General features: G+C 43.1%; 1 protein-coding gene across 1 annotated transcript in view; it reads right to left on the reverse strand.

Moving 5' to 3' along the window:
* Positions 1 to 2,535: 2,535 nt before the first annotated feature.
* The window catches only part of LOC103367392 (formin-like protein 1), a 43,940-nt gene continuing 31,298 nt past the window's right edge, over positions 2,536 to 15,177 (reverse strand). The window contains exons 14-26 of the mRNA XM_008295398.1: positions 14,444 to 14,672; positions 12,655 to 12,906; positions 12,422 to 12,546; positions 11,578 to 11,780; positions 11,266 to 11,500; positions 10,394 to 10,462; positions 9,824 to 9,904; positions 9,600 to 9,729; positions 8,145 to 8,308; positions 7,957 to 8,058; positions 7,774 to 7,866; positions 6,082 to 6,196; positions 2,536 to 3,178 (exon numbers count right to left, since the gene is read on the reverse strand). Of these exons, the coding sequence (XP_008293620.1) occupies positions 3,078 to 3,178; positions 6,082 to 6,196; positions 7,774 to 7,866; positions 7,957 to 8,058; positions 8,145 to 8,308; positions 9,600 to 9,729; positions 9,824 to 9,904; positions 10,394 to 10,462; positions 11,266 to 11,500; positions 11,578 to 11,780; positions 12,422 to 12,546; positions 12,655 to 12,906; positions 14,444 to 14,672 (1,899 nt within the window). The 3' untranslated portion in view covers positions 2,536 to 3,077. The remainder of the gene's footprint in view (positions 3,179 to 6,081; positions 6,197 to 7,773; positions 7,867 to 7,956; positions 8,059 to 8,144; positions 8,309 to 9,599; positions 9,730 to 9,823; positions 9,905 to 10,393; positions 10,463 to 11,265; positions 11,501 to 11,577; positions 11,781 to 12,421; positions 12,547 to 12,654; positions 12,907 to 14,443; positions 14,673 to 15,177) is intronic.

Below are 15,177 nucleotides of genomic sequence, written 5' to 3' on the forward strand. Positions count from 1 at the left end.
AAGATGCAAAATCCAAACTGAAGTCGTCCCTCCTGAAGGTAAAGTGATCAGATTTTAAAAAGCTCTTCTCACAGTGTGAAGTCTGAGTCCAGGAGGAAATAACATTAAACTAAAACAGACCCTGAAGTAAAAATGAAAAGTATTTTGCATATTACAGATGATCCTTCAGGTTATTTCTTTGTAAGTTGTGAGAAAGTTCCTGCCGTCGTATCCCTGCGTCCAAGACGTCGTATTTAAATGTTTGTCCAGAACGTAAAAATAAAAAGCTGGAACAGAAACAACCGCTTTGGAGACGCTGCAACCAGCAAGTCTTTGTAGTTTAAGAAATCGTTTGCTTTTTGTTTTCTGCATTTATTATTGAGCAAACATTCTGCCATTAAAATGGTTGAAGACCAGAAGAAAGTCAACTCAACAGTCCGATTTAAGAAACGACATTAATGGTTGAGTTATATAGTTTAAATAAATCAACGTTTTCTTGGCAAAGCAACAAACAATGAACACAGTTTGTCTTTGCAAAGTGCTGAAGCTTCACACAGCGACGGCACCACTTTGGACCGAAGCTTTTGTCGTAATTCGGGCGTTTTTTATTTATTTGTTTTGACTTTTTCACCTTTTTTTTTTAACACAGCAGCTCAAGCGAGTTGGCACGTTGCTGCGTCAGTCTACTCATTACGAAAAACAGTTTTAGAAAACTGACAGAGCGTCGTTGGTCTGTGCTGTTGAGTCATCGGGCCGCTCTTGTGTTTGAAGTCTTCGTCGATGAGTGATTTTGTAGTTTTGTGCGAACAGACCAACACCAATAAACTCCGTTATTGGCCACATGAGAGCAGCTCTCAGGAGGAAAAACTCCCAAAGATTTCTGTTTTCATCTGTGATCGATCAGAGATGTGCGGAGAGCAAAAGGCCACCGAGAAACAAACTTCCTGCTGCAGCGATGTCGGCGAAGCTTTAAAAGCCTTTTACGCTGTTTTCCAGGAAAACTGAGGCTCACACGTGAACCTTTTTCTTTCTTCTCAGCTCCGTCTTGGAACAGTGTTTTTCCTCCTGAGAGTCGTCCCGTTCTGCATCGTAACGCTTCTTTTGTTCGTATGAGCCTCGCCGCAGTCAGAAAGTTGTGAAAGTTCCAACATCTGCTAGAAACAGAATTGAACCGTAAAGCGCTTCAGCTGCAAACACTGTATGAATATGCAGTAAAGAACTCCGTCAAACGTAGTTTCCTGCGCAGAAGCTTCCCTCACAGAGAATTAAAAGCAGTCGTTGGGCTGCTGTTAGTGGTTTGAGAATAGAGTGGTCGTTATACCGTAAGAAACTGGAATATTTTAAGATTACAGCCGCAAATTATGAAGAAATCGTATTATGTTGAGAAAATGCTGCAGTTTAATAAGTCATAAGTTCATGATCCAGGTTGCAAAACTTCCACAGATTAATGTTTAAATCCTACAGTAAAGAAAACGATAGAATTTAAATAAGTTGTAGCTTCGTTGCCAACCTGGTAAATTAAAGATAATTTTTTTTTTAGATGAAAAAGCCAAAATGTGGAGATAAATATTTAAAGAAAACAGATTTTTGTGGTATAAGGTCGTAGTTTTTGTTTTTTTTAAATAATTCTGTTGAACCACGATTCAAAAGCAGTTTCTGATTTTCACTGGTTAGTTTTCATAGAATTTTTATTTATTATTACTTTTGTCAGATTCAAGTTGTTTCTGTGACCGTTGTGGGTTTTTTCTTTCATTAACCGACGGCTACCAGCTGGTTTATTTATGTGCTTGTAGCTGTAACTTTACTATGAAGGTAAAATAACTTTTAAAAAGTCGTCAGATTCTCATATTTCATTCTTATGAAAACAATTTCACTTTAATTGTAGAGAGTCAAATGAAAAAAAAATGACAGTTTTACGAGTTTTAATGATTGTTTTCAACAAAATCTTGTAATTTGTAATTATTTGAAATATTAAAAAATATTTTATTTGTGTTTAGTTTTACAATAAACGTAAAATATTTTCAGAAACTGTATGAACTTAAAAAGAATATTCGATTGATTACTTTATAAACAAGAATAATAAATGTTAAAATAACATTCAGTAAAAAAAAAAAAAAATTATAATACAGTTTAATAATTTGAGATGACGACGTAACCTTAAAATAAAAGTTATATGTTATGTATAAATAGTAAAAAAAATTTGTTTTTGTTTTTTAAATTTCGGTCAACTTTACAATAAAATCATCTCAAACTTATTCGACCTAATTTCCTCAGACAAACTAATAATGACCGATTTTGTAATTTATAGGACTAAAAAGTGCACTTTTCAAGAATAAAGTTGTAATATTCACAGAAAATTGAGCAGTTCACAGCTTCAAATGGGAAGAAAATGACATTAAACCAGTTTTCTGATCTCTGAGACGTTTTAAAGCCAAACAGAAGCTCACGGCTTCATAACAGGATAAATAATAACAGTAGTTTTCTGACACTGAGCTCTTAATCAGCAAATAGAAATCTTTTTAATTTTTAACCATAACAGCAGAAACACACCATGAAGACGGTATAAAATGCTTTATTTGTTGAAATGCAGAAGCAAAGTAGAAGTGCGTCGCTGTTACACTCCAGTATTAAAAATAATTTAAATATATTACAAATCTTCAGCGTAATCGTTGAGCAGCTCTACAGGAGACCGACGGACGGGCAGTGGCAATTCATGTTCTAAATTAACACCAATTAAAAAATCACGTCTCGAGCCTTTTTAAGAAAACTATCAAACTGATTCACGAGCAGTCGCCTTAATGAAGGACTCTCGTTAGCTCGCCATCCTCCGTGTAATTGTCTCGATTAGCTCGTGTGACATCCAGCGTCATTGGCTGCTAGTAATTCTCTCTTTAACATTCGATTATTCAAATCACAGAACGTCTACGATCAGTTTGCTCAGAGAGTCTCTGGTGGAGTTGGAGCGAGCTGAGGCGGATGTTTGGGCCTCGTTGTGCTGCAGGTGTGATCTGGTTTCATGCATTTGCGCCTCTGCATTCGTCCGCATGCATCAGAGCCGCAGAGTTGAACGTCTTGTGCTTGTGAAGCTCGTCGTCTTGTCACAGCGAGATGTCCGAGGAAACCTGCAGCTGCTGCCCTGGTTTCCATTTGGCGCTCCGCCGGCCGCCGTCCGTCCGTCTGTACGGCTGGTTCCTCAGATCTGAGGCGACAAACACCAGAGTCCATCAGAGAGCCAAACATCTGATGCAAGTTAAAACACTGAAGTTCTCATCTTTGTTCACAGGAGCTACATTTGAACATGTGTGAAGGGCTGTGATTCATATTAATGATAAAGTGTTGGTGTGTCAGGTGGAGGGACGGGGAGACGACACGTGTAGCTGCTGGTTAGTGTGTTTGAAGCTGGTTTGTGGTGGACTTTGTCGTCATTTTGCTTATTTCTAGACTCTCTGTCGAATCATTTTGCGCCTCTGAGGCCTGAACACAGTCATCAGGTGTCACAAAGGTGCGTCTCCACTTTCTACGTTCACTCAGACTTTCTGCTTCAAACTCAAAAGTTTATCGCGTCACATGACTGCCTCTGCACAAAATGAACCAATAACGTCCTGAACCTTCAGTCAACAGGTTGTTTTAACGGAGAACGATGAGGAACATTAAAAGGTCTGACAGGAAGGAACAGTGTGTTAGAGCCACAACTCTATGACTGTTTGTGCTTGAGAAGAAACTCTAACAGCTTCTGACAGAAGAGAAGACGAGCTTGGAAGGTGGAGGGCTGCAAGGTGGATCGGTGGTTAGCACCGTCACCTCACAGATAGAAGGTCGCCAGTTCGCGTCCCAGTGAGGACACCCAGGATCTTTCTGTGTGGAGTCTCCATGTTCTCCCCGGGTTCTCGGCTTCCTCCAACACGGTCCAAAAACATGTTGAGGTTAATTGGTGATTGTAAATTGTCTGTAGGTGTGAATGTGAGTGTGCTTGGTTGTCTGTCTCTAAGTGTAGCCCTGTGATAGACTGGTTACCTGTCCAGGTGAACCTGCCTTCACCCTGAGTCAGCTGGGATAGACTCCAGCCCCCCATGACCCAAGTGAGGACTAAGCGGTGTATAGATGATGTATGGATGGAGATAATCGTTGTATTACGGTACCACAACACACTCATAAGTTCCTGCTGCCTGAACACAAACAGAAAACATCCACTCTGCCTCCACTGAACCATGTGGGCTTCACGTTACCGTAACTCCTTCACTGTTTGGTGCAAAAACAATCAGTCAGTCTGACTTCTGAGTGTTTTACAGCCAAAATCCTTTTAAAAAGTCCAGACGGCCTGTGTGGGGTTTACTGATCCATGGAGCTGCTCATTAACCGTGTTACACTTCATGGATCTAAACAGGATGTGGTGCTGAAGTGCGTTTAGGTCTGACTCCCATAAGGCAGGATGTTCATTTAATTTTTGGCCAAATCAAAGCAAAATGAATGTTACTGGTTAAACATTCTCTGTAATAAATACCAGTTCATCCATTCAGCGGTTCTAGTAACGTACAAATTTACAGCTGATAGTCTATCGTTTATAGAGAATCATCAGTTAAAGGGACAAACAGCTGATTTAGATCTGGTTAACAGAGACACACCTTTGTGACACTGACCACTGATGTGAAGCTCAACGTAGCTGCTAGCCGTCAACACGACAAACCAGCAGCAGGATTGAGCTCGTAGGAAATGAGAGGAGTCAGTTTGATCCTCTGTGAAGGCAGCAGGCGGCTTCAGATGTGTCAGAAAACAACGGAAACCTCAGGAGGAAAGTCACGAGGCTTAAATCCAGTCAGCACCCCAAATACTGCTTCAAGGGCAAACTGAGTCCAATTCACATGTGAGGAGGCGCTGAGGTGTCAGAGGACGACGTCTGCTCAGCTTCATCCACCAGCATCTGGTCTCACTGCTACCGTTTATGAGTGGATTTGATTTACACGCATTCAACCAGACGACACTTAAATGTTCTGAGTAACGTCTGCTCTCCGTCCCTGCAGGTTCACAAAACACAACAACAGCATCTCAGAGAAAAGGAAGCGGCGTCGAGGGATTTTCAGACGTCACCTCGTCGCTGAAGACGGAGTCGCAGAAGAGACGAGACGAGCGTTTGGCGGAGCGAGCCGTGAAGGGCACGGATTTAAGAGCTGAAGACACCAGAGAGGACGGGAAGAGAGGAGGGACAAACAAGGAGGAGGAGAAATCAGAAGAGAAGGTTGGCAGTGAAGAGAGCTGAAAACAGGAGGAGATGTTTAGAAACAGTGCAAAGCAGGAAGAAGGCAGAAGTCAGATCTGAAATGAACATATGAACATTTTGGGAATGAGATGAGTTCATTTATAGCCCGTTCATGTTCTACAGAGCTGGAGGTCAGGAGGTAGTTAGCCTAGCTTAGCATAAAGACTGTAAACGGAGGGAAACTGCTAGCCTGACTCTGTCCCAAGTGAAGCTGTCACCTCGAAAGCAAACAGAAATGTAGCAGCAGCTGTTTTGTCTTATTTAATGATGTGAAAAAATAAACTGAATAACCAAAATGTAGTTTACAGATAACAGATGGGAGAAACCTGCACGTTGGTTTTAGCTGAAGATGGCTGCAGATATCTGAGCAGCAGCTTCACTTTAGATGATTTAACCGTCATTAGGCATCTTTCAGTGTTTGTACCTGTGTCGTCAGTTTAGTCACCAGCAGTGTGTTCATGACGTGTTGGCCCTTTAATTTAAATCAGCTCTGATCTGTAGTGGTTGTAATTAAACATCGGTACAGTTAGAATACCTTCAGCGCTGTACCGTGCTGTCAGATCACTCTGTCTTTGTCTCTACGTCGTCTCAAATGTGGAACGTCTGTATTTCTATTTACAACTGTGTTATCTGGATGGAACTCTGGTTTAACATCGTACCAGAAATGTAGGAATATGGTTGAGAAGAAGTAGTGAGAAAGCAGTGAGAATATTCTAAATATAGAAGTTTTTGTCCCTTTTTAGTGGCTGAACTGGGTTTATTAACTTCATCACACTGACTGATAAACACCTCAAACACCCACAAACCAAACCGTCCCCTCCAGATGTGACCCCCGGTGTGCCTCCTACCTGTGATGATGTCCTCGATGGCTCCGTCCTTCCCCTCCCTCACCAGAGGAGAAACCTGCCTCTTCTTCAGCTCCGCTATCAGATCCATCTGAGGCAGTTTGGACGTCGCCGGAGCCTGAAACAACAAATCAAACGAGTCCAGCCTTCCTCTTCCTGTGAGTCACAGTCAAGTCGGTTTTATTTCTATAAACAGAAAATTAAACCTCGCCGAGCTGCCGCGGCGCGTTCTGCAATCTGTGCAGCTCACGACGGCGTCAGATGGGCGAAGACATGAGCTTGTAAACGAATCTCCTGCTGAGCTAAAAATGTTTGTCACAGCCTCAGCCGTCGTTTGTATTCGCATTAGTGAGCCGGTCGGACATGGACGCAGAACTTCTCTCTGTTTGGTCTTTGCTTCAGCTGCTGCACCAACTTTGTAGCTTCACTTCAGCTATTTAGTCAAACGGAGAAGCTTTTTCTACTGAAATCTGTGTGCTGGTTTCACACAGACATCTGCTGCCGGGAACAAGAATGAAAAGGAAAACTGAATCTTTGTGGGCCGTCATGGCGCGTTTATGTTGGTTTGGTTTTGTCTTTGGATGTGAAAACAGACAAACTCTAACGATCACTTCAGTAAAATGATGGTCCGTTTGTGTCGGAGCAGGAAGTTTGAGTTCATGTGAAAACTCATAAATGTGTTTTTGTGTCTGGTCCTGATTTGCTGGTCCTCCAGCTCAGAGAACAGAACTTAGACATGAATCAGCTTATTGGTGTTTCTGACATTAATTTAACTTTGATTTGGATGAAGACTCCCTCAGCCGTTAGCAATACGGGACAACTCGGGCCTTCACCTCCTATAGATTCATTCTTCTTTTCCTTCTTTCCCAGTGAAGGTTTGTTTTGTGTTCGTTGCCCCGTCACCTGCTCTAAGGAAACTGTGGACTGATCTGCGATGAGGTGATGTATGTTGGTGTTATATAAATGCAATCTAATGTAAATATAATGCTTACATTTTAAATTGAGTCTATGCTGTCCTCACTCCTCTGCGTAAACACAACCTGCAGTTCAGCCGAGAGATTCCTGAATCTCTGCCAAGCAACTGCTGCTCACACCAGAGTCGGTAGAATTAGTTTCTGGTATTTTTTTAAACAAATTGAGCAGTAGTAGAATAAATTGACTTTGATAAAATATTCAGGCTGTGAGCTCAGATTTGGTCGCTGAAACCAAAACTAACACGATTAGTTCCAGGACTGTTGTAAGGTTCACAATATGGCAATTGTTTCCCTGTTTTTACAGTTTCTTGCTCCAAAAATGGTGTAATTTTGGCCATTTTTAAAAACTTTATAGGATTCAAAGAGTAAAAACATCCTGGAGGTTGTAACGTCTGTGAGCGGCCACAGTGTTTAGACCAGGGGTCTCGAACTCCGGTCCTCGAGGGCCGCAATCCTGCAAGTTTTACATGTTTCCTTCTTCCAACACACCTGATTAAAATGATCAGCTCAGCATCAAGCTCTGCAGAAGCCTGATAACGATCCTGATCATGTGAATCAGGTGTGTTGGAAGACGGAAACATCTAAAACTTGCAAGATTGCGGCCCTCAAGGACCGGAGTTCGAGACCCCTGGTTTAGACTCTTCTGCTGTCACTAGGGCAGTCCTGTGTTTGGTTTTCCTGCTCTGGCTGCTTTCTTTCAAAACTCAAACTGAGACGTTACCTTGTTCCCTGTGACTTCAGGTTTGGGAGGAGTCGACGGAGCTTCACAGTTCAGGACGTGTCTCTTCCTCTGCTCGATGTCCTGCTCGGCTTGCTATCAGAGAAGAACCCATTAAAAGTATTAAGGCCCCATAAAAAGCTTGAACTGATAGCTGCTGATAAACTGTAGTGGCTCTTATCTGACCTTGTACGCTTTGATGAATCTGACAAAAACAGGGAAGAACATGGAGGGCGGCGTGGTTTTAGAGTTCTCCCCGAAGTAGTCCACCGCTGAGTCATACACGTCCTGCAAGACCGATAACGCGTTCATCTCACGACCTCCAAAAAACTCTCGCTGAGTTTACACCAAGCCTCTTAATTAAAGCTGCTGACCTGCGCCGTCTTCCCGTCGGCGATGAGCGAGCCGAGCAGCTCGGTGTTGCTGCTGATGAACCTCTGCAGAACCGGGTTTTCTTTTTCCACCGACAGCTCCCTCCTCGTCACCTCCATGCCTCTCTCCAGAGCGCGGACGTCCTGCAGGATGCTGTCCACGGAAACTGCAGGACACAAAACCAGAGGTCGGTTTAAAGCTGAACATTCTCACTGTTTCACAGTCATTAGAGCAGGGGTGTCCAATCCTGGTCCTCGAGGGCCGCAATCCTGCAAGTTTTAGATGTGTCCCTCTTCCAACACACCTGATTCAAATGATCAGGATCGCTATCCGGCTTCTGCAGAGCTTAATGATGAGCTGATCATTTGAATCAGGTGTGTTGGAAGAGGGACACATCTAAAACTTGCAGGACGGCGGCCCTCGAGGACCGGAGTTCGACACCCCTGCATTAGACTCACGGGGTTAAAGCGAATGTATGGGTCACGCTGTGGGAACGAGGTGAAAGAAAAGATAACCTGCAGGAATAAAGTGATCCTCCTCATTTACATGTGACACCGACAGCTTCACTAGAATCATCCCCAGTACAGAAATCTATATGAAACGACTACCAGCCAACACACAGAAACAGAACCGTCACTAGAACATGACTTTGTGCTGTAGAAACAAGATTTTCAGTGTTGGGGTGAATGTAATATTTGCAAACACGAACTGTAATTTCCTCTGAATGGAACCATAATTTACAAAACAAACATCATTCTGTGTTAAGGGAGGCTTGTAATTAGCGACTGAGACCATCAGTTTATGAGGAAAATGTTCACTGAGGTAATAAATCAAGTCAGAATTAGACTAATTGTCTCATAGACTTAATATCCATAATTATTGGTGAAGACGTGTTAAAAGCTTTAAAATAAATTCAGTTTTTATCGCAGAAGCTCGTCTCACACTGAAAACTGTAGAAAAATGTCACCTTCAACTCAAATGACTTGTTGGCAAAAGGGGCTGTACGTAGTATTAACATCAAGGGTGCTGATAATTGTGATTTGATAAAAGAATTATTTTTTAATGTGGGATTTTTTTCACACTGAATAAATGTGCTTGAATTAAAGGTTGAATTTTCTTATTTTTTTTTCATTATGGTCCAATATTATTTAGAAAAAAACTGAATTTACTAGAAGCTAAAGAACACATATTAACCAATAATTAGTTCTGTGGTGTTATTTGTTTTGAGGCCACAGTCGTCGCCCCCTGCTGGCTGTTAGACAGAATGCCGCTTCAACGTTTCACTTCATAAATCTGGAGGCTGCATCCATATTTAATAAACAGCCTGTGGTCTCATAGTCTGCACCAGCAAAGACACAAATGCTGCTGCTAAAAAAATCTAAACAATCTGAGTTCAGTATTCGTTAAGGTCTTTAACTCCACCTGTGACCCGTTAACACGCCTCCTCCTGCTCTTACCCAGCGCCGCCTTGTCCAGGAAGTGCAGCTCGGTGTAGAAGGACTGCAGCTCCGGGTATTTCTCCTGGATGATGCCGACGATAAAGTGCAGCAAAGTCTGCCTGCGGTCCGTAGATTTAGTGTCCAACAGCTTGGAAGAAACAATACGACATCAGATGACTACTGGATTATCGACAGAAACTCAATTTAAAAATTAGCTCGTAGCTGCAAACGAGTTCACGCACCAAGTCCAGACTCTGCAGGCGGAAGCCGTACGCTGCTCCTCGCTTGCTGCTGTTCATGTAGTTTCCAAATGCCAAGATGATCTTTAGACCAGAAACAAGAGTCACAAGGTTTGCTGTCATTAATGCTCCTGATTTAAACGCACCGACTGCAGTGTCACGGTACGATATTTATCAAACAGGAAGGACTAGACGGACATCAAGTGATGTCATGTACAATAAGGCGCTGATAAACAAGAGTAAATCTAAACCTGCTAACCGATAAACTGACCTGCTGTGAAATCCTGATCAGTGTTTTCTCAATGTCAGGAATCATTGATAATTATTGGTAATAATAAAGTTACTGCTGTTGAATAGAATAGAATAAAACTTTATTGATCCCTTTGGTGTAAACCTCAGGGAAATTGTCAAAAATACTCTTGCAGGTATTTAACAAACTCAGAGGAAACAGTCCTGAACAGCTGGAAGCAACAAACCACACTCCACTTCCTGGATTACATTATTTATTGATGGGTGTCATTAATCTGACCTGCTACAGATTCTGTAAAATTAAAAAAAAAAAACAATAATTACCTCCAGAATTTTCTTCAACTTGCTGGAAGATTTGAGCGACATCGAGGCGGCGATGATGGCGTTCAGTTGCTGCAAGAAACATGTCAACGGGTCAATAGACGGTTACAACCTGCTGCCTTATCTGTAGTTTTTTTTTACAGTTCATATTAAAGGAGCAGTCTTGTATGTTGGGGATTATGTTTATTTGCTTTCTTGCAGAGTGAGATGAAAAGATTAACACAACTGTAGAGTAAAATGTAAAATCAACGATAATGTTTTCACCTTTTTCAATGTGCTTTTATAAAACGTGTTGATTTTATGAGTCGTCTGTTTTATTCTGTTGAGCGCTGAAGCAGTTGGATTTTGAAACGTGCTCTACAAATAAAGATCATTACCATTATTACTATACAAAGCTTTTCTTCAGTGGTAAAAACATGAGGTGCTAACAGCTAATTTGGTTCCAACTTGCTAAGATGCTAAAAAAATGTATATGTATCTGGTTCTAGGTCGTGTCTTAGTTCAGGAACGCATGGCAGTATGATGTCTTAGTCTGACACCAACAGACGTAGATTTCGGGGTTGCAGGTCATATGTAGCCTCTAACTCATTAAGTCCAGTTTATCTTTATATAGATAAAGACATTTCTAGCATCAATTGTTGCAAGAAAAGTCCCTAGAATGCAGGAAATCAGGTGTTTGATGCTTGAAATCTCCTGCTTCGTGTGTTGCCCCTCAAACCAAACCATGTTTACATCCCCCTAAAAAAACTGATGAAGTGATTTTGTGCAGCTCTGAAGAAGCTGCTGCTGTAAACGGAGACACCAGGAGTCCTTTAACTCACTTCAGTGTCTTTGTCAAACACGTTTCAGGTGATAGACCGTCCGACTGGACTCACCGGCTGGATGAGCTGGACGCTCTCGGGGAAGTTGCCCATGAAGGTGAGCGTGCTGATGCGCTGCGACAGTCGCGGGATCTTGCTGAACCGGACCATGAAGCGGTCCTCCTCGCTGAGCTCGTCCAGGTTCCGGCCGTCGCACTCGTAGCCGTGGATCAGCTTCGTCTCGTACTCGGTGGGGATGAAGCGCTCCAGGAGCTCCAGGAAGTCCAGGCTCAGGGCTTTCTGGTTGTACCTGAGGGGACGGCAGCGACGTGAATGTGCGCCCTGATGATTTACCGTCATTCAGCTAAACCTGACTTCAGCTCTTACGTCTCGATGGCGCAGCAGATGTCCGAGGCAGCCATTCCTTCCTTACGCAGGGTGATGGCCAGGTTCTTGGCCCGGTTGGGCTCCATGAGAGACACTTTGCTGGGAGTCTTGTGGGCCATCTTCATCTTCAGGGTCCCCAGATCGACGGGGGTGGACTGAGCTTTGGTCTTAAACTGCTCCTCAAAGGCCGCCATGTTCAGCTCCTGGTTGCAGTCCAGACAGACAAACGGATAATTAATCAGAGCTCCAGTATAAAACAAAAGATAATCTGATTTCAACTACTTTACTGTGAATCACCTGCACACCAGACTTCAAATGTTTATAGAATATTACTACCTGCTTTTTTTTTTTCTTCATAAACTCTACAAACAATATAAAAAGCCTCCATCATAGCATTTACATGAAATTAGGTTATTTTATTTTCTAAAAAACAAAGCTAGATGTTATAAAAGTCCAACAAAAGTCATATTTTTTAGCTTATTTTTGAGTTTCCAGTAAACCTCAGTGGGTTCCTTCCACCTACGCTCAGACTTTTTGGAGAAAAATGTAAATTAATGACTTTGTGTTTGTTTTGTGACCTCATGTTGACGTGGTGTGACTTCAAGGATTAATCCATTATTTTTGGCGGTGGGGGGAACGCACTACTGTTTAGAACTGGTCCAACCTAATGGAGACTTCTACGTCTGACGTATTTAATGTTTACGTGGCTCATTTAATTCATCTACAGACAATGTGTAGACTGTTTTTCCGAGAGTATTCCATGATTTTCTCTTGTTGTCTGCAGGCCTGAAATTTGTGCCTCGTTCGGATGAAACCCAGAAGACGAAACACAAAGCGATCGAACCTCTAAGACGTGTTCGTCGTCCAGCTCGTTGAAGATGGTTCCTGCCACCTGGTTGGACTTGAGGGCCTGCCAGTTGAACAGCGGCATCCGGTATTTGGTCTGAATGGGCTTCTTCTTTTTACAAGCTGCAGGAAAAGTCAGAAAACGTTCAGAGAATTCACAAAACTGAGCTAAAACCTGTTTCAGCGTCCAAACAGAACCTGATCTAAAGCTGTAAAACCTGCCCGACTCACCTGAACTCCCACCCGTCCCCTCGGCTGACAGCTGGGTCGTACCACCTGCAGGAGGCAGCGGGGGAGGTGGAGCTGCTGGAGGAGGAGGTGGAGGAGGAGGAGGAGGTGGAGCTACAGCTGAGGCTGGAGGAGGAGGAGGAGGAGGAGGAGGAGGAGCTGGAACCATCACTGACTGTGGAGAAGCTTCAGTTGTGGACTGTGAGGAGGTTCGAGCTGCTTCACGGTTGTTCCCTGAATCAGGTTCGTCTCCAGCTGTCAGAGGAACAACAACAGGTTTGTGTAACTTTACATCCTGTCTTGGTGTCCTTCATATTGAACATCTGATGGTCAAAACCAGACCAACTCCTGTTAACGTCCACAGCAAAGCATCTCCACGAATCACCGTTACCTCACCAAACTATACTTGATGGACACGGCAGTATCTGTTGTGAATTCTGGTTCTTAAATTAATCTTTAATGATTCTAAGTCAGGCTGTAAGGTGGCTCGGTGTTTAGCACGGTCGCCTCACAGCTAGAAGGTCGCCGGTTCGCGTCCCAGTGAGGACACCCAGGATCTTTCTGTGGAGTCTCCATGTTCTCCCCGTGCAGCGTGGGTTCTCTCCGGGTTCTCCAGCTTCCTCCCACGAGGTCCAAAAACATGCTGAGGTTAATTGGTGATTCTAAATTGTCTGTAGGTGTGAATGTGAGTGTGCTTGGTTGTCTGTCTCTAAGTGTAGCCCTGTGATAGACTGGTTACCTGTCCAGGTGAACCTGTCTTCACCCTGAGTCAGCTGGGATAGACTCCAGCCCCCCATGACCCTGGTGAGGACTAAGGTGTAGAGATGATGATGGATGTATCTCATATTGTACTTAAATGTTTTTCACAACAGGAGTGGATCCAAACTCGTTCTTCTGCTACTTCAGGATGTTGAGTCTGAGCTTGAAAACTTCATGTTTCTCCTGAACTTCTGAAGTTATAATAAGCTAATTATAAAGCGACTGACTTCTGTAAGTCTGAAAATATTCATAGTATGATGGTCCATTTGACATCGCTTCATTCAACATGCTGACGGTTTCATACATATAGAATCAGCTGGTTCTGAGGGAGGCACTGACTGATTGTTCATCTGAATTCTGACACCTCATCAGCAGATTGTTTCTATGAACCGTCCTGTGTGAACTCTGCAGTGGATAAAATCAGGAAATCTGCAGTTTCAGAAATGTCGTCCTCACTCTTTAGTTTGTATCTGCAGGATCGTATGCTGCTGCTCTGCCTCGTTAATCAATCAGCTGATTGGATGCATCCGAAATGACACTAAAAATTTGCTACTGGTTAAATTTGAACACGACATTTTGGTGATTATTTTGTCTTCAGAGCTGCGTCGGCTCGGATCAGATTTGCGTTTGATAAATTCTATCTGTGCAGGTCGCTGAAACAAATCAGATGCTCTGAATGCAGCTGATTAAAATTATTGTTTTTGGATTTAATTTTGTACTAAGGCTGCAGGAGAGAAGCAAAAACCTGCTGTTTCATGCTACTTTTGATCTGTTTCTTCCTAAACCTAAACTTTGACTTGACCTGGAGGACGAACGGTTTCAGGAGGATCAGATTCGTGTCACATGCAGGTTAACACACAGTCAAGTCCTCACTAGAAAAACTACAAACACGAGGGAAACGGTGAACGCATGATGCTGCCAAAAGCATTAAAAATAGTACGAATATAAACGTGAACAGTCTTTATTCACAGAGAAAGCATCCAGTGAATGTGTCAGAATGATAAAAGCAGCTGCAGGCGTTTGCTCCACTCACCTCCTTTCTGCTGCACCACCTGGACGTGGAGGCGTCCGGAGGAGGACCTCTCCATCCGGACCAGGCCCTGCTCCACCAGAGCCTGGACCTGGACCTCCAGCTCCTTCAGGTTCTGGGTGGACCGGGCCTGGTCCCTCTCTCTCTCCTTCTCCCGCTCATGTTCCAGCTCTCGCTCTCGTTCTCGCTGCTGCAGCAGAGTCACCTGAGAACACGACTCTCGGAGGCTCTCCTGAAACACAGCAGCAGCTGCTTCAGAACGCAGCTGGAGAACAGTTCTGGAACAAATCTGGCAGCAAAGGTGCAGCAAGAAATAGTGTAACGCTGTTAAATTCACAGATCTGTAAGATGATGACATTGTTAGCTGATTTAAATTCAGCAATAGATAATAATAATAATAAATGATATCGATAATAATCTGTGCAAATAAAAAGACATAAAACCTTTTTTTCTCACAGTCTGACATTAAATCAGACTAAAGTTTTCCTGTTTTAAGTCAGTTAGGATCACCAACATTATTTCTATTTGCTAAACGCCAGAATAATGAGAGAGAGGGTTTTTTTTATGACTTCCTTCAAAGTCAGAAGTTTCCATCCATCTCCTCAGTATCTGCTAGCGTTGCCTTTAAACTCTATGACTTTGGGTCAAACGTTCTGGGTTTCCTTCCACAAGCTTCTCACAACAGTCTGATGAGTTCTGGCCCATTCCTCCTGACAGAACTGGTGGAACTGGGTCGG

Source organism: Stegastes partitus, unplaced genomic scaffold, assembly GCF_000690725.1.
Source record: "Stegastes partitus isolate 25-593 unplaced genomic scaffold, Stegastes_partitus-1.0.2 Scaffold1043, whole genome shotgun sequence".
NCBI classification, from domain to species: domain Eukaryota; kingdom Metazoa; phylum Chordata; class Actinopteri; family Pomacentridae; genus Stegastes; species Stegastes partitus.